Source organism: Vespa velutina, chromosome 2 (genome assembly GCF_912470025.1).
Source record: "Vespa velutina chromosome 2, iVesVel2.1, whole genome shotgun sequence".
Lineage (NCBI taxonomy): Eukaryota > Metazoa > Arthropoda > Insecta > Hymenoptera > Vespidae > Vespa > Vespa velutina.
Window position 1 is genome coordinate 13,382,547 of NC_062189.1, and position 17,203 is coordinate 13,399,749.

At 34.1% G+C, this 17,203-nt stretch overlaps 1 protein-coding gene across 22 annotated transcripts in view; it reads right to left on the reverse strand.

The window, feature by feature from the left end:
* Positions 1-17,203, reverse strand: part of LOC124957755 (MAP7 domain-containing protein 2-like) — a 97,319-nt gene that overhangs the window by 23,281 nt on the left and 56,835 nt on the right. For 10 of the 22 annotated variants that reach the window (XR_007103725.1, XM_047515026.1, XM_047515023.1 and 7 more), the window contains exons 2-5: positions 16,792-17,093; positions 4,476-4,544; positions 1,924-1,998; positions 470-538 (exon numbers count right to left, since the gene is read on the reverse strand). Coding sequence is in view for 21 of the 22 variants with exons in the window: in XM_047515023.1 (XP_047370979.1) it covers positions 470-538; positions 1,924-1,998; positions 4,476-4,544; positions 16,792-17,093 (515 nt within the window). In the remaining variant the exon portion in view is untranslated. The remainder of the gene's footprint in view (positions 1-469; positions 539-1,923; positions 1,999-4,475; positions 4,545-16,791; positions 17,094-17,203) is intronic. The other 12 variants (XM_047515035.1, XM_047515028.1, XM_047515027.1 and 9 more) reach the window with 5 other exon arrangements.

Here is a 17,203-nt window from a genome sequence, read left to right on the forward strand (position 1 = left end):
AGAGAGAGAGAGAGAAAGGAGATAGTACAAAAAAATAAAAGAGTAATTTAAAAACAAACATACATCGCGTGATTGATAGTGCAATGACAAAAGCACGAGCACTCGTTAAGAATCGAAGGAATTATGATCGATGCAATTAAATGAAAAAGAAATATTATAAGCATCTTTTTCGAGCGATATAAATTAAAAAAGGAAAAAAAGGAAAAAAAGAGAGAGAAAGAAGACAGAGAGAAAGAGACATCAAACAGAGACAAAAAAAATACAGATGAAAATAACAAAGGAAGAAAAAAAGACATATAACGAGAGAGAGAGAGAGAGAGAGAGAGAGAGAGGGGGAGAGGGGGAGAAAGAGAAAGAAAAAAGGAAAAGAAAAGAGAAATAGATTTATTATTTGAAATTATAGTGGAAAATAAAAAGAAACGGGAAAACATGAGGCATTGAACGCAGAGAGCCCTTGAAAACGTGATACCTTCGTTCTCGTCAGGACGATCGTCGTCGAGGGAGTCCTCATCGTAGAGACTTCGGCGGCGCTTCACATCTGCCGAGAAGAAAGCGAGAAATATGTGCGAGCACACATGTGAGATATTCGTACATATTATGACCAGACGTTGTTGAAATTTATTTTGTTCTTGTTATTAGTTTCATTAAAACATTTTATTCATTTCTTTGATGTCGTCGTCGTAATTGTTTATATTGTTTATATTGTTTATATTGTTTATATTGTTTATATTGTCGTCGTTGATGTTTTTGCTTTTCTAATTTTTTTTTCCTAAGGAAAATTAAGGCATGCATGCTCACAACAGACATGTCGTTCATATAAATGCAATAAGCACAAACGTTTTTCACATGGATATTTTTCTTTTTATGTGTATGTGTACGCGCGTGTTCTTGTTTTCTTGATTTTTTTTTTCTTTTTTTTCTTTAACTCCGAAAACAATTCGAAAATTTTCCATATTCCTTTTCATCTTTTTATTAATCGTCTCTCTCTTTTTTTTTTTTTTTTCTATATTATTTTCCGTGAATATTGAATTCTGCGTGAAATATAACAATATAACCTTCCGTTACGAGATGGAAAATATAATATTATACATATTTGAAAGGCTTTGTCAATCGTTTTTTTGTTTTTTTTTTTTTTTGTTTTTTTAAATTCAACGAGCGAATCATTTTCTTCTTCTATCATTATCATTCTCAAATTAAATTAACGGCAAATAAAAAAAAAAAAAAAAAAAGAAAAAAAGAAAACAAAAAGAAAAGAAAAAAAAGAAAAGAAAAAAAGAAAAAATTTCCATAAGTCGATCGAACCCTTTCATTTCGTGATTAACCCTCGCTTTTAATCGTTCGTCCGTTCAATATACAAACCGTTCCCGATTGAATTAAATTCAGTTCTAAGGTACGACGACGTGGTGCACACATCTCTCCTCGGTCATTTCGATCAACACAACACGAGCGCGTATTCGAAATTGGTAGCTCGTTGTTAGATCCGTACGTAACAACGAGATTGATATTGAGTTTACATGTAAAATCAATCAAAAGGTTAGCTTCAATTTGTTAAGCACACATCCACACAACACGACAGCAAATCGCATTATTGTTATTGTTGTTGTTGTTATGATTATTATTATTAATTATTTATTTATGTATTTTATTATTATTAGTATTATTATTATTATTATTATTATTATTATCGAAGAAATATGGATATTCTCTTCAAACTTGTTCGCGGTTAGAAGAAAAGTAAATGTATACGATAATAATCAGGCTTATTCTCGATATAATGCATAATAGAAGGAGAGATTATTTCAAATTCAAACGTGTTTATTGTTAATCTCGCTTACGAAATTACGCGTGGTAATGAAATATCGTGCACATGTTTAAATTCTCTCGATATCGGCCGAACGCACACACAATCTGATATGTATTTACCGTTCCGATGATTATCTGGAAAATCATGAGTACCACCGTCACCTCCTATCTGGGCGAACCAATGCATTGTTTCTTCTGGGGAATAGAAATTTATTCATCACGAGATTATCCAACATTCTTATATATTCCATGTATTCCTCACGTAAAAATCAATTTTATTTTCTTTAACGTACAATCGTTTTCGAAATATATTAAATCGAACTACTTTTGCGATATCTCAATATGAAAAAAAAAAAAAAATCTATACTCAATATAATCTTTAATCATGACCTTGTAACAATATATCTCCTTTAAACCGATAGTAGATTAATAATAGATTATATCGAATTAAATTGAACAAAATTTACGAACGATCGGTAAAAACAAAAAAAAGAAAACAAAAAAAAAAGAAACAGTAAAGTCGATCGTTTCCTATCGTATTCCGTTCGAATTAATTCACGTTTCTTTTTACTCCGTGGCGTTTTTGTCATGTTCAATCTTTAAATCGTTATTTTCTCGGATGTTTCTCGTTATATATACTCTTTCGCCGAGTAATGGTACTTGGTAGACTTGGTCTTGGTATTATCATTCACGACGATAGTAGTCGGTGTTTTCTTTGTCACTACGGTTCAAATTATCGTTTTGCTCCCGAGAACGGTGGGAAAAAAAAAAAAAGAAAAAAAAAAAGAAAAAAGAAAAAAAAAAAGAAAAAAAAAAGAAAGAAAGAAAGAAAGAAAGAAAGAAAGAAAAAAAAAGCCGAGGGCTCTCGAGGGGCTACAACGAAGAAAAAGATAGAGAAAGAGAGTAATACACGTGTAGGCTCCCGTTAATCTTCGTCGCCTGAAAGTGGGTCGAAAAACAATGAGAGTCCAGTCTTTTCATCTGTTTTCGCAGGTTGCGCGCTCAAAATAGAATTTTAATGAGAAGGAAACTCAATGGTCATTGTCGATTGCGCGACAGCTTCGAACAATAATGGCCATTACTTTTCTTTCCTAGAGAGTATAAGTTTATACACCTTCTTCGAGATAACGCGTACAATACTTTCATCTTCTTACGAACAACAATAAGAAAATCTCTTTCCTTTGATCTCTCGACATTGAAAAGTCGTAAATTTTTCAATAAATTTTCTATACCTTTTATTTTACACTTTTTTTTATTTCTTTTTCTTTCTCACTTTTTTTTTTTTTTTTTTTTTTTTTTTTTTTTTTTTTTTTTTTAAATAAAACTTCAAAAGAACTCTAAATCTGTATTATATACGATGTATATTATAACGCTATTGACAAAACGGATTAGAATTAAAAATAGAATTATTTTTAGAATTTTTTTTTCTCGAGCGTGAAACCACTGAAGCAGGTAATGGACATACTGATCTGTGGGAAATTAACTCGAGGCTTTAACGAATAGAGAAAGGGATAGATAGAGATAGAGAAAGAGAAGAAAAAGAACACATTTGAGAGTATTCGCGCGAGAAATTTTCCGCAAACTTTACCGATCTTTCGTAACTTCTACCTTTTCGTTCTTCCCTTTCGAAGTGCCAAGGAAAACAATGAAGACAAGAGAGAAGACGGCGAGAAACTTTTACTTAGTTCTTCTTCTCCACCTTTTATTTTTTCCCTTCGTTTACGGATCGTTCGTATTTCTACAGGGACAATAATGTTCGCATGGGATTCAGCTTTGTTCGTTCGAAGAGCACTGTTACGCAAAGAGAATGTCATACAGGCTATTTTGCGATTTGAAATAACGAAGAAACGTGAGAGATCCAATTGGCGATACTTTCTGGGGAAATTCTTAGAGCATTTTTTTTTCTTTTTTCTTTTTTTTTTTTTTTTTTTTTTTTTTTTTTTTTTTTTTTTTTTTTTAAGAATTTGCAAATGGACGAAAAGGATATGTATTTCCTTGACCTTTTCCTTATCCTCATATTTACTTCGTTTGAAATTTCTTCTCTTTTCTTCTCCCCCCCCCTCCCCTCTTGATATATATCCATTTATCCTTCTTTTGTGATACAGACATTTTTCAAGAGAACGTAGGATCGAATCGAAATTGCTTTGAATAAAGGGAAACGATATATATATATATATATATATATATATATATATATATATATATATATACATTATTATTATTATTATTATTATTATTATTATTATTATTATATGCGGATAAAATTGGCAGGCAAATAGGTACAAATAGATTAGCAAAAATATTTTATAAATTATGTGACGACAACGTTTGTGCTCGTGCATGAAACATGAGTGCCGATTACGAAAGAAAACAAAAATAAATAAATAAATAAATAAATAAAATTAGAGAACGAATAGCTAATAATCAAATCGTAGAAAGAAATCGAAGCGAATAAAAAAAAAAAAATAATTCTAATGATAGAAGCCGTGATGGGTGGGGAGTGTATATATCAATGAAGAGAAAGAGAGAACGAATATAATAAATATAAGTGAACGTTAAATGTTTTCAAGCGTCATTTTTAATGCTGGCTGATGCCTGGTTGACTGGCAGGCAGGCTTGCTTATTCGTTTGTTTGTCTGTTTGTTTGTTTGTTTATTTGTTTGTTTGCTTACCCTTCGTGAGAGAGTGGCGATTGTGTGCAGAACTGGTCCTTTGGTTAATTTCCTCAGAAGCGGCTCCAGCTGAAATAAAAAAGGAGAAAAAAAAATTATATTCCTTTAATTCTTTTATTATCGTAGATAAATAGAATCGAACGTCCACATTGTATTTCTATCGCAATAATAAACGACATTTTAATTGAAATCAAAATCATAATGCGAATCATTAAGATCATCTTTAGAACTAAACGACGTTCTAAATAATAGATATGTAAATAATAGATACGTAAGGATACGTAGACAATGTTAATTGTTTTATAGCAAAAAATAAATTAATGTCCGTATCATGGTGAAAAGCTTGAGGTAAAAAGGCTCGTTGGCTAGCATCTTCGTTAGACTCACGAAACGCTCGCTAATCAATTTCGAACGTTCACAAGGATTTCTCTTTGATGTCTCATTAACGAGACAAAAGGGCACGAGACATCGCTTTACTAACTGTCGTCGAGGTCTTTAAGTTTATAAAATATTAAGTTAATAAAAATAGAAAGACCGCACCTTTCTATTATCTAAATAATCTTTCGTTTTCCGATGTTTTTAATTGACTTCTTTTTTTCCCCATTGTTGATCTAATTAAAACAAATATTTGATCTAGAAGAGAGAGGATACATTTTCTCATTTTTCATCTCAATCGAAATATGAGCAGGTCAACAAACTCTCTGTGACATGTCTCAAAGACGTATCCTCGTTTACTATACCCACAAATACCCCAGAGTTTATATCGAACATGGTTTTTTTTCTCTTTTTTTTTCTCTTTTTTTTTTTTTTTTTTTTTTTTTTTTGTAGTAACATGATAATAATTCTACGTATTATAGGATAGATTTATTTAGAAAAGCAAAATTGACATTCTATTGAGCTTGACACTCAAAAAAGAATATAATAATAATCGGAGATGTTTACATCATCGGATATGATAACATTTTAAATGCGTTTTACGTTTTAATTAGAATAACAATAATAATCGTATATAAACGACGCTAATTTTGTCAGGGTGAAACAGCGCCGATGGAAACTGTTGACCCTGAAGCTTAAAGAAAAATAAAAAATAAAAAATAAAAAATAAAAAACAAAAAAAAAAAAGAAAAGAAGGAAAGAACGGAAACGACGACATGTTGATAACTACGATAATGTTAATAACGTTGATCAAAGTTATATGTAACAAAATGGTATAGAAAGTTTTCGCATCAAAAATAAGGTATCGCATCACGTTCGAGATGAATTCTTTGTCACGGATCCTGGAGTACGTGTATATCAAAGAAAGAGATCGTTAGTCTCGGCGCAATGAATATGCATATTTGTTTTTTTAATCCATAGGGAATCGCGTATCGCGCCAAGTGCAACAAAAAAAAAAAAAAAAAAAAAAAAAAGAAAAAGAAAAAGAAAGAAAGAAAGAAAGAAAAAAATTAAAAGAAAAACACGAAAATATCCATAAGTCGAGACGAGCTCGTGAAAATTATAATACGAAGATGCGATGTTATTATAGTTAGCCTTTCGCACGACTAATTATCCTTCTTACTTGGAACTGTTTCAATCGATCTATCTTATTTCGTGGAAATAAAAAGAAAAAGAAAATAAGGAAAGAGAGAGAGAGAGAGAGAGAGAGAGAGAGAGAGAGAGAGAGAAACGATCGCGATAACGCATAAACGCAACGATTTGAAACGTCCGATAATACCAAATTGGTCTAAGTTCTCGTGAACATAGAAAATAACAACTAGGAAAGGAAAGAGGAAGAAAACTTTTTCTGAAAGTTTCTCCTAACGTTTCCCGAAAAGTAACAACGAGGATCATCGCATTGTAGAAGGCTCGGGCGTTTCTATCGTTTCGATCTTTATATGTATATACATACATACATACATACATATATACATACATACGTACATAGCTCGTTTCGTTTATGTTTCTCCGATTTTATCGAGAATTAACATAAGCTCCTTGTAGTTAATACCTTTTCTAAGGTATAACTAAATCGAGATTCCCGTTCGGAGAACATATAAATCCGAACATAGGTACGTATATATATAATACGTAACTGCTTCTCGTAAGCTTTAGTATTTCTTTTTTTTATCGTTTTCTCTCTCTCTCTCTCTCTCTCTCTCTCTCTCTCTCTCATTCGTTTTTTTTTTTCTTTATTTTCTTCTCTATCTTTCTTTTTTCTCTTCGAGAAGAATCAAGTCGGAAAGTCGAGAGAAAACTTCGATACATAGATAAATTGATCGATCGATCGACGAATTAATCGACGGATTTAACGATTAATTATTCAGAAATATTCGAAAACGACAATGATTCTGTCGAAGACGTTAATGATAATAGTGATAAGTGATGAATCGATCGATAAGAAACGCTTATATTTTGTCATTCGTTCATTCATTCTTCCTTCCTTCCTTCCTTCCTTCCTTCCTTTCTTCCTTCCTTCCTTCCTTCCTTCCTTCCTTCCATTCTTCCTTCTCGTTTTCTTGCTAATAGCTCGTTTTATAGGTGGCTCCTTCGAGACGGCAAGCATTATCGCTATCCCAGAGACCCTTCCTAACTGAAAATCCACGCTATTAAAACGTCACAGACGACGAACATCGTATCGAGATAATGGGAATGGAAAAAGCTCTGACGACGCGATGAATATCAAATTGTAATTTTGTGACAGGAAACAGTAGCCACCAAGTCTTTGGCAAATGTACTCCAAAATTCATTTCCCCCTTCCTCCCTCCCACCCTCCCATCTTCCATTAACGTCAATTTTATGAATATATAGATATATAGAGCGTTGCTTAATTATAAAGGTTACAAGCTTTACAAAATGATGAAGCTCATTGAAAATAGGTAAGAGAGAAAGAGAAAAGAAATAAATAATGGAAAAAAAAAGGTCTTGAAAATGATTAATCGGAAAAATAATTTCGTATCGTGATTATCATGATAGGATAATTAGTTATTTCTGTAACGTGTTTTTAAAACGTAGATATATCAAAGTCCGTAGATATAGTCGAAATAATAAAAACTTTCTCGTGTGTTCGAGAAAGAAAAAAAAAAAAAGAAAAAGAAAAAGAAAAAGAAAAAGATAAAAAAGTAAAAAATAGGTCAGTATGAAACCAGCACGATCTTACTTGCGTCTCATCGATGAGTTTTCTCGTCAGAGAGAAAATAAAGGATATAGCTAGAGGATTCTAAACTAACGCTATGCTGAAAGAAACGAAAATGAAAAAAAAAAAAAGAAAAAGAAAAAGAAAAAAGAAAAAGTGAAAAATGCACGTGCATTTTCTCTCTCTCTCTCTCTCTCCCTCTTACATACACATACACATACACACACACACACACATACACATACACAGGTATTTCTCTCATGGACTCTCTTGAATTTTTCGAAACAAAAGCAGGCTTATCCAACGACCAACGGAAGTAGACCTTCCATCGTATCGGAACGAATCCTTCCATTTCGCACTCCGCTCAACTCATCAATGCGTCTGTGTACATATTCACGAGTAACTAAAATCCATGTATATAAGTATGTATGTGTAACTACTCATATACATGTTCGTGATAACATATTTCTCTCTCTCTCTCTCTCTCTCTCTCTCTCTCTCTCTCTCTCTCTCTCTCTCTCTCTCTCTCTCTTTTTCCTCAGAGTAAAAGGAGTGCTTCCTGCCGGCATGCACCACGTGCACGGCAATATTCGCGGATTTCCTTTAAATGACTAGCAAATCTCGAGGGTAGGAAGAGATAGAAATAGAAAGAGAGAGCGAGAGAAAAAAGAGAGAGAGACAGAGAGAGAGAGAGAGAAAGAGGGAGAGGAAAAAAATATTAAAAAAAGTTACCGGGTATCGAGAAAAAGCGCAGTTGCATCTGCCGACCGTGTTTCGCATTTGGATTACGACCAAAAACGCACCTGCAGTGAGAGATTTACGTGATATCGAGTTCAAGAATATTAACGAGAACGTAAGACACGATATTCCGTTTCTTATCTTCAATCTGCGGAATATTAGAACAACTTCGTACATTCATATCTGTCATACGATAGGATCCATAAGATGAATATAAATCATTTTTAAAAAAACTAATAAGATTGCTTGAGTGTAAAGGAAAAAAAAAAATCTCTTCAAACAAATCGATCGATATATATATATATATATATATATATATATATATATATATATATATATATATATATAATACATACTTTCTCTTATTATTGTTAAAACAAAGAAATGAAATCTTATCGGAAATAAGAAACGGGAAGAAAAAGAATAAGAAGAAGAAGGAGAAGGAAAAGAAGAAGATGATGATAAAGAAGGGGTAGTTTATCTATTATTCGAATACCAAACTACAAAGGTTCCCTTTCTCTTGTTCTCTTTCTTTTTTCATGTCGCATTCCCTTTGTCGCGGACTCCTTGGCGGATTTCAATTGGCAAAACTACCCCACCGGGAGAAATTTCTTTTTTTCTTCTGGACGTATCGCCTGCTAAAAGTGAACAAAAAAGGAGGATCGGTCTCCGAACGAAAAAGAGAGAGAGATAGAGAGAAAAACAGAAAAAGAAAAAAGAAATAGGTCGGCCGATTAGAAAGAATGGTGTTGTGTTCACAGGTTATTCTTTTTTACAATGGATAAGGTAATTCCTTTCATCGATGATCACATACATAGATGATAAGCTATTCCGATGAGTCCTTTGATTTCCTTTTTTTTTTTTTTATTTATATATATATATATATATATATATATATATATATATATTTCGTCTATTCGAAATAGAAATAAATACTTGCATCAATTGTTTCTTCTATTTCCCTTTGAAATTTCTCTATTCGAACGATTCTAAGTCAACATTAACCTCTTTTAGAATTTAGAGAACGACGTTTCGGTGCAATTACCTGGGGTGAATGGATACGTTGAAGAAGACAAACGATCTTAATCCGATATACCGTGCGAGAATTCGAGATATTCTCCGACTAATCTCCCGGATGCAACGACAAATGGTGCATTGTCCGACGTTGCATTCCGTTTACAGGAACGGTAGTGGCGAGTCAGAGACGACCCTCGATATAATTCCTAGGACGATTGTTTTCCCCCTAGGTAAGGACGATTCCAATGGAAGATACTAACGAGTCAAACAATTAGCTTAATAAAAGTCGATATGATCAACGTAATTCTTTTTACATTGTGAATTCGATAATGATCGATAAAAGGTGTAATAATAGAAGATCCTACTGACAGAATTTTCAGAATATCATATCTACAACAAAATTATTATTTCAATCGATAATTCTTTAAGCATCATTTATTCCAAAGTAAATTTTAAGATTTTTTATTCCAAAAGTCACAATTGAACTTTTATCAACTAAATTAACTAAAGTAAAAAGAAAAAGAAAAAAAAAAATATTGTCAAAAATAGAGCTTAGTTACGGAAAAAAAAAAAAAGAATTAAGCAAAAGAGATATTCAAAAGATGGAAGTGAACTGATTCACATTCATGATAAAAAATATAAAGATATGTAATAATATCGTTGATGAGGAGAGCCACCAGCTTCCTCCTATCTATCGAAAGATCGATTCACGAGTATCGAAATGTAGAAACGTTTATAATAAGAATCTCGAGATATCAGACTTATCAATTGATAGCCACGATTATATTGAGTCAGCCGAGCGCGCTGCCTCGTTGGGAGATTTGATGGGATGGAAAAGTATCCGACGAGACCCTTCATGCGATTTCACATATGATTGGATCGCAATATCCGAGCATACAATGCCCGGTTATTGCTGCTCGATCGTTTACGAGAAAAGTAACATCAAGATAAGACGGATAATTTTTCTTTTAAAAGATGCTTGTAACATGACTCCCTTTATTTCTTTGCCGTTCACACAATTCTCTTAAATTTCGATTAAAACTTTTTTTTTTTTTTTTTTTTTTTTTTTTTTCCAAAATTTGCAATGCGTTAGAGATGTTTCCTTTTATGCTTGAAAAGTTTCTTCACCCACGTTTTCGTTTTTAATTAAATGAAACAATGCAATTGTATTTTTTTAAGAGTTAAGTAAATAAAAAAAATGAAATTAAAGTAAATTAAAGATCCATCACATTACTTCCTTAACTTTGTATACAAGTCTAGTTGGACAGATACACAGATCCAAATATGACTCGAGAAACTAAAATAAAGGAAGAGAGAGAGAGAGAGAGAGAGAGGGAAAGAGAGGGGAGGGGGAGAGAGGGAAAGAGAGGGGGGAGAGAGAGAGAGAGACTGATAGCAGAGTTTTAACTGTAATAGAATTTCATTACAAGTTCATCCCGAATTACAACTGCCTTCGGAAGTAATATCGGCGATGCAAAGTTTGGGCTGACAGAGAGGAGCTTAAACGTACGACGAGCATGCAACGTCTCTTCGTTGCTCTTTCACGATTAATCAGGATGTGTCAAGATAATAGAAGTTTTGTTTTCTTTCTTTCTTTCTTTTTTTTTTTTTTTTTTTTTTTTTTTTTAACAAATCGATGATATAAAACATGAAACAACAATTTGTTCCGGACACTTGCTTGTAAAACGAAAAAAAAAAAAAAAAAAAAAAAAGAAAACAAGACGAAAGAAAAGTTTCCTTCGCCAATAATAATTATGCAAATTTCGTTTCTCCCCCCCCCCCCCCGTTTCCTCTCTCAGTCCTACCCCACCCTCCCCCATTATGATGTTGAGTCAATTTCAATATTTTAATAAAGCGACGTAATTACGAAAACAGAATGAGGTCGTACGAAGCGTATTCTTTCCATGAAAGAAGAACTACTACTTGGTTGCTCGATCTCTCGAAAGTTGGGCGTGTCCCAGCTGGAATGATACTATGTCTGTATTAAGCGAGAAGGATCTACTAGCGTGCCAAGATGCGAATGGTGAAATTATTTAGAAATGCATTGACTACATACTCCAGAGAGAATATTTCATCTTGTTTTTGATCGACGTCAAAACAACGATTTAAATCAGTTCGCATTATTCCCTTCCTACGAATAAAGAATCTGATCGATCTTAGATCTTGTAAAACATTCAAGATTCAACCAACAATGTACCTATTGTATATTCATCAAAACAGAATAAAGAAAAAAAGAAGAAAACAGAAAAATTACTTGAATTTGGCCAAATTTACGTGACTAGAATTTTTCATTTAAATTGCCATCGATTATTTGTTCCTTGCATTGCACGAAAATCTCTCTCTCTCTCTCTCTCTCTCTCTCTCTCTCTCTCTCTCTCTCTTTTTCTCTCTTTTGACTTTACAAGAAAAGAGTATAGAAGAAAAATAAAAAAAAAAAAAAAAATAAAAAAAAAAAAATAAAAAAAAAAAACAAACAAAGCAAAACAAAAAAAGAAACAAAAATCAAAACACGAGTGAAAAGTGTTGATCGATACTCTTCAATTTTTGTTTTTTTTTTTTTTCCTTTTTGATTCTTTCTTTCTTTTTCTTTTTAATCGAATCCTAGTAAACGAATACCACCGAGCCTATCACGTTCGACACAGATACGCAGCTATTAAATTTGACTTGCGTACACGTGACTGAAGTGTAATCGATCGTTCCAATGGCCAACGAGACACGTGCACGTCTCTCTGTTCTCTTCCTCTTCCTCGTCCTCCTTCTCATTCTCCTCTTCCTAATCATTATCATCATCATTATCATCACCCATCGAGCTCGCACGATATCGTCTGTTCATGACGCGAGACTAAACTTTACAAGCAACTTTCTAATTTAAGACATTTAATGATGATGATGATGATGATGATGATGATGATGATGATGATGATGATGATGATGATGATGATGAGACTCCTCTATCGTGCACGGTCAGACAGCAACATTCTATTCGTTTTGAAATGTTTCCGCCGTTTCGTGATCTTCTTGTAAGTCAACGAACGTTAGTTACGAACGATTATTACTATGAAAACGAACGGTACTTCGTTATAATAAAATAAAAGAAAGTAGGGACTAGATGTCGTGCTAACTTCAAACCGTGGGCTTGAAAAAGGAAACAACTTTTCAAACTGTTCCGTAAAATAAAAAGAATCGGGAGAGAGAGAGAGAGAGAGAGAGAGAGAGAGAGAGAGAGAGAAATAAGGAAGAAGAGAAAGGGGTGGAAAGCAAAAGACACTAAATTACGGGATTCGGGATTATAATACGATACGACGAAACTTTTCGTGAGTTTATCGAACAACGAAAAGCTCGATTCTCTTGCTCGTAGAAAATATCAGACTAACTGCCTAAAAGAGACTCAACTTTTTGACGTTGAGCTTGAACTCGAAAACAATGAGAAAGAGAGAGAGAAAGAGATAAAGAAAGAGAGAGATAAAGAGAGAGAGATAAAGAGAGAAAGAGAGAGAGAGAGAGAGAGAGAGAGAAGATTATCATTTGCTCGGATGGTTACAGATTCATGAGCGACAATAAGGACATTAAGCTATGACGGTATAATTGGCACTCGCCGTGCTTGTTTCAATTACTAAAACGATCCTAGTTTTCTCGAGAGAATGTAGACAATACGGTCGGAATGCGACAATGAAGATCCTTTAGCTAAAAGTGGAAAACGGGGAGACGATCCAAGTTTGATATCTTCGAATGGAGTTTCAAGAATATCCGTGCATTCATATAATAGCAATTGGTTGATTTAGAACAATGCAAGGCTCAAATTAAAAAAAAAGAAAAAAAAAAGACAAAAAAAAAAATCGAAAAAAAGAGAATAAGAGAACGTAATCGACCTCATGATCTTTCGCTCTTTTCAAGTTATTTGTGTATATATATATATAATAAAAAATAAAGTAAAGAAAAAAAAAAGAGAGATAAGTATTCATTAATTTTGAATCGATTCATTATTTAAAAAACATTTGAATAATATGAAAAATTTACAAAGTTACATTCCTCTTCGAAGAGAGATGATTGTGTCTGACAGGAATATAAAAAAAAAGAAAAAAAATAAAAAAAAAATAAAAAAAAAAGCAACTCGAGCTCACAATAAAGCCATAAAACAACAAACATATCTACGCCCCCATTTTAAATCTAAAGCCTATCGATCAATTATTATTCTCGCGAGTCGTGCATACGACATATACGCATTTTAGGTCGAGATAGTACTAGGAAACGTGAGAACAACGAAATTCGAGATTGGCTCTTGGCAACGAGCTTTGCACTTTCGAGTTCGAGATCCTATTTCTTTTTTTCTTTATTATTTTCTCTTTATCTCTTTATCTCTCTATCTCTCTACCTCTATCGCTTTTTACGGAAACGTTAGGACCAGCAGAAGAAAACCGGACGGCTTGGCAGGAATCGGAGACCGAAGTCAGCGATTTGCGTGGTTGGACAGCTTTTTTTTTTTTTTAGAGGAGCAAAAAAGTTGAGAGGGAGGGAGGGAGGGAGGGAGGAGAGAGAGAGAGAGAGAGAGAGAGAGAGAGAGAGAGAGAGAGAGAGAGGGAGCTCTCTCGAAACGTAGGAGCCATTGTAACAGCCACGGACAGCTTTTACGAAGCCATTGCTTTCTCTATCGATACACACACCGCAACGATGTATCGACTTGAGGAAAGATGGGTCGAGACCCTCCTTGAGATTCGAGTGACATTACGTCTACGTCCTATCCTCGTAGAAATATTCGAAGGACTACCTTTTTTATTGGAATATCATGCCTGTATTGAGAACTTTCTGTCGAGAGACAAAAAAAGATACAAAAAGAGAAAGACCGAGAAAGAGAGAAAGAGAGAGATAAAGACTATCTTTTCGTTGTTCTCTTCCTTATCATCTTGCTATCTACAACTGCGATGACAGCTCCTTCATTTTTTAATATCTCTTGGATTCTCTCTCATTTTTCTGTCCTCGAATCCTCTTCACGTTTATACTCACTTTATTCTTATACTTTCGTTCTTACTTGTCGTTTATCGATAACAAGCGTTTTTTATTGCACACGTCTATAGTATGCATGAATTATTACATGATATATATATATATATATATATATATATATATATATATATATATATGTTATAACGAAAGGGCGTACTTAATTGTTTGCTATCCAGCAAATTTTCATTCGTGAGTAATTTAAATATCCATTATTCCTAACAACAGAGAGAAACAGAGAGGAGTGTGTGTGTGTGTGTGTGTGAGAGAGGGAGAGGAACAGAGGGAGAGAGTGAGAAGAAGAGTAACGAAAAGCACGAAAAATTGTTTATATTCGATTATCGACCTGAAAAAATAAAAATAAGGGAAGCCCGACAAACAGAAAGTTTGTTAGACACGTAAATTGATTTATAAATAATAAAAAAAAAAAAAAAAAAAAAAAAAAAAAAAAAGGAAAAGATAAAATAAAAGAGAGGGAGGGAGAGAATACAATATTAAAAAAAAAAAATGAATAAATAAAAATTGCATTCGAATCAATGAAATATTTACATTCTTCCGTAGGAATGGTATATATAAGCCTAGAAAAATCCATTCGTTGAAGATTCGATTTGATTCTTTTTATTACCTACGAAGAAGCAAGATACGAGTTTTGTGATGGTACACATTTTATTTTATTCCCCCTCTCCTCCGTTTAAAAGTCCAGAAGAGAAATAAAGGAGAAAGAAAAGGAAAGAAAAGAAAAAAAAAGAAGAAAAAAAAAACAAAAAAAGAAAACAAATTCAGATTTTGATATTTTTCAAGAGTTCTATCGTAAATCGATAACCCTTATGATTTATTCTCATAGAAAAATCATAGAAAAAAATATATAATCGAATGATGAATAGTTTACGAGATAGTAGTATACTATATAATGCCGTACAATCGTCGATAAATGTGACCCCAAAAGGAAGATGTTCACCACCAACCAAACCGCATTAGGATCGTGTTGCATAGTAGTGGTCATAATCGACAATTCGACGTAAGTTTGTGAGTGTTCCGCATGAGCGAAATCTCTTCTCAGCTGTGCAAACTGTAACGATATTGCAGAAAACGAGAGAGAAAGATAAAGAGAAAGAGAGAGAGTGAGAGTGAGAGAGAGAGAGAGAAGAGTTAAGAGAGGGAGAAAGAGAAAGCAAACTGCACGCGATGCGTACACAATGGCTTTTCTCTCTCAGCACCTTATACACACTAATACATATGAACACACAGTTTCTCATACTGGCGTAGGACCTACAGAGAGACTACACAACATAGTGTTCACGCCTGCCGACACGTCTCTTCGACAAAACAATTACGTTGATCAACGACAGGCGTTGCCCGTGAAAACCGCTTTGTCCTATTAATACGGAACGCAAGATGTATCGATAACATTGGCTCTTGATCCAACGACGATTTCGCGAACAATTTCAATTCGGTATATACGTCCTTTGTTCCTCACGATTCCGATATCAACGTCGGGGAAAGTTCAATCATTTTACGAGAGAACGATTATCGATCGTAGAAACGTCACGCGGAAACACCTGGTTCTATTTTCAAATGATATCCAACGAATAAACTAGAATAATAATAATAATGCATACACATATCTACAATCCGAATGGCATATTAAATTTCTTCAGTTTTAAATACGAGTCGCATACATTTTTAGTTTTGAAAAGGAAAATAAAAAAGAAAAGATAGAAAAAAAAAAAAAAAAAAAAAAAAGAAAAAGAAAAAAAACGAAAAAGAACAAAAAAATTTCTCTCTAAATACATCTCCACGTACAACTCTCTTTCCTATTTCTTTCTATCGCATCTTAATTGCAATGGTATCGTACAATGCATACGAAAAAAAGCATATACCAACGGCAGTTGTTAAACTTTAAATCGAACGAAAATTCACGAACAATTACAAGGATCGCGGTAGCAAAGATTTTGAGTGCTTTCACCGCGTCGAGATCTTGATAGAGGGTTTGCCATAGTTCTCTCTCTCTCTCTCTCTCTCTCTCTCTCTCTCTTTTTTCGGCTATTTTACGAGGAAGAAAAGCACTTTGAAAGCTTCAGAAACGGTTCTCGGAGTACATCGCAAAAGCACTTGAGTTTTACGTGTGCCACGTAGCTACAGAATGCTAGCTACAGAAGGGTAAACGTACTCGAGGCGAGATATCTCGATTTTTTCGAAGGAAACGCTTGAGATGAGGGAGAGAGAGAGAGAGAGAGAGAGAGAGAGAGAGAGAGAGAGAAATACAAGAATTAAATATATATATATATATGACATGAGTATATGTGAGAAAAGTTCGTAATTTAGTTGAAAAAAAAAAAAAAAAGAAAGAGAAAAAGAAAAGGTAAAAAGAGAAAAGAAAAAAAGAAAAGAAAAGAAAAAACGAGGTTATAAATCGCAGGGGGTGAAGTTTGTTCCTTTTGCATGTTGTACCTTCGTCGCCAGATGTCGAGGAGTTGTCCTCAGAGGTGTCGAGTTCGGACTCCGGCTCTGGCGACGAGAGTCCCGATTGTCTGCCGAGTCTCGACCCGGGTCTTCCATATTCGCCGATTTCTGCTCCTCCTCCGATCCCACCGCCATCCCATCCTCCACTTCCTCCTCCTCCTCCTCCTCCTCCTCCCCCACTTCCACCTCCTCCGGTGAATCTGCACTCCTCGAGCTGTCGTCTACCGGCGTCCCTCGCCTCGAGTCCAGGCAGCCGTTTGTTGAAGTCCGTCGGCATCGCTGGCCGCTTTCTGAGAAGGTCGTTTTTTACGGGAGCACGTTATGCGCTTTCTTGGATGCAGAAAAAGGAAATGGAAAGAGAGAAAGAGACAGAGAAAGAAAGAGAGAAAAGAGAGAGAGA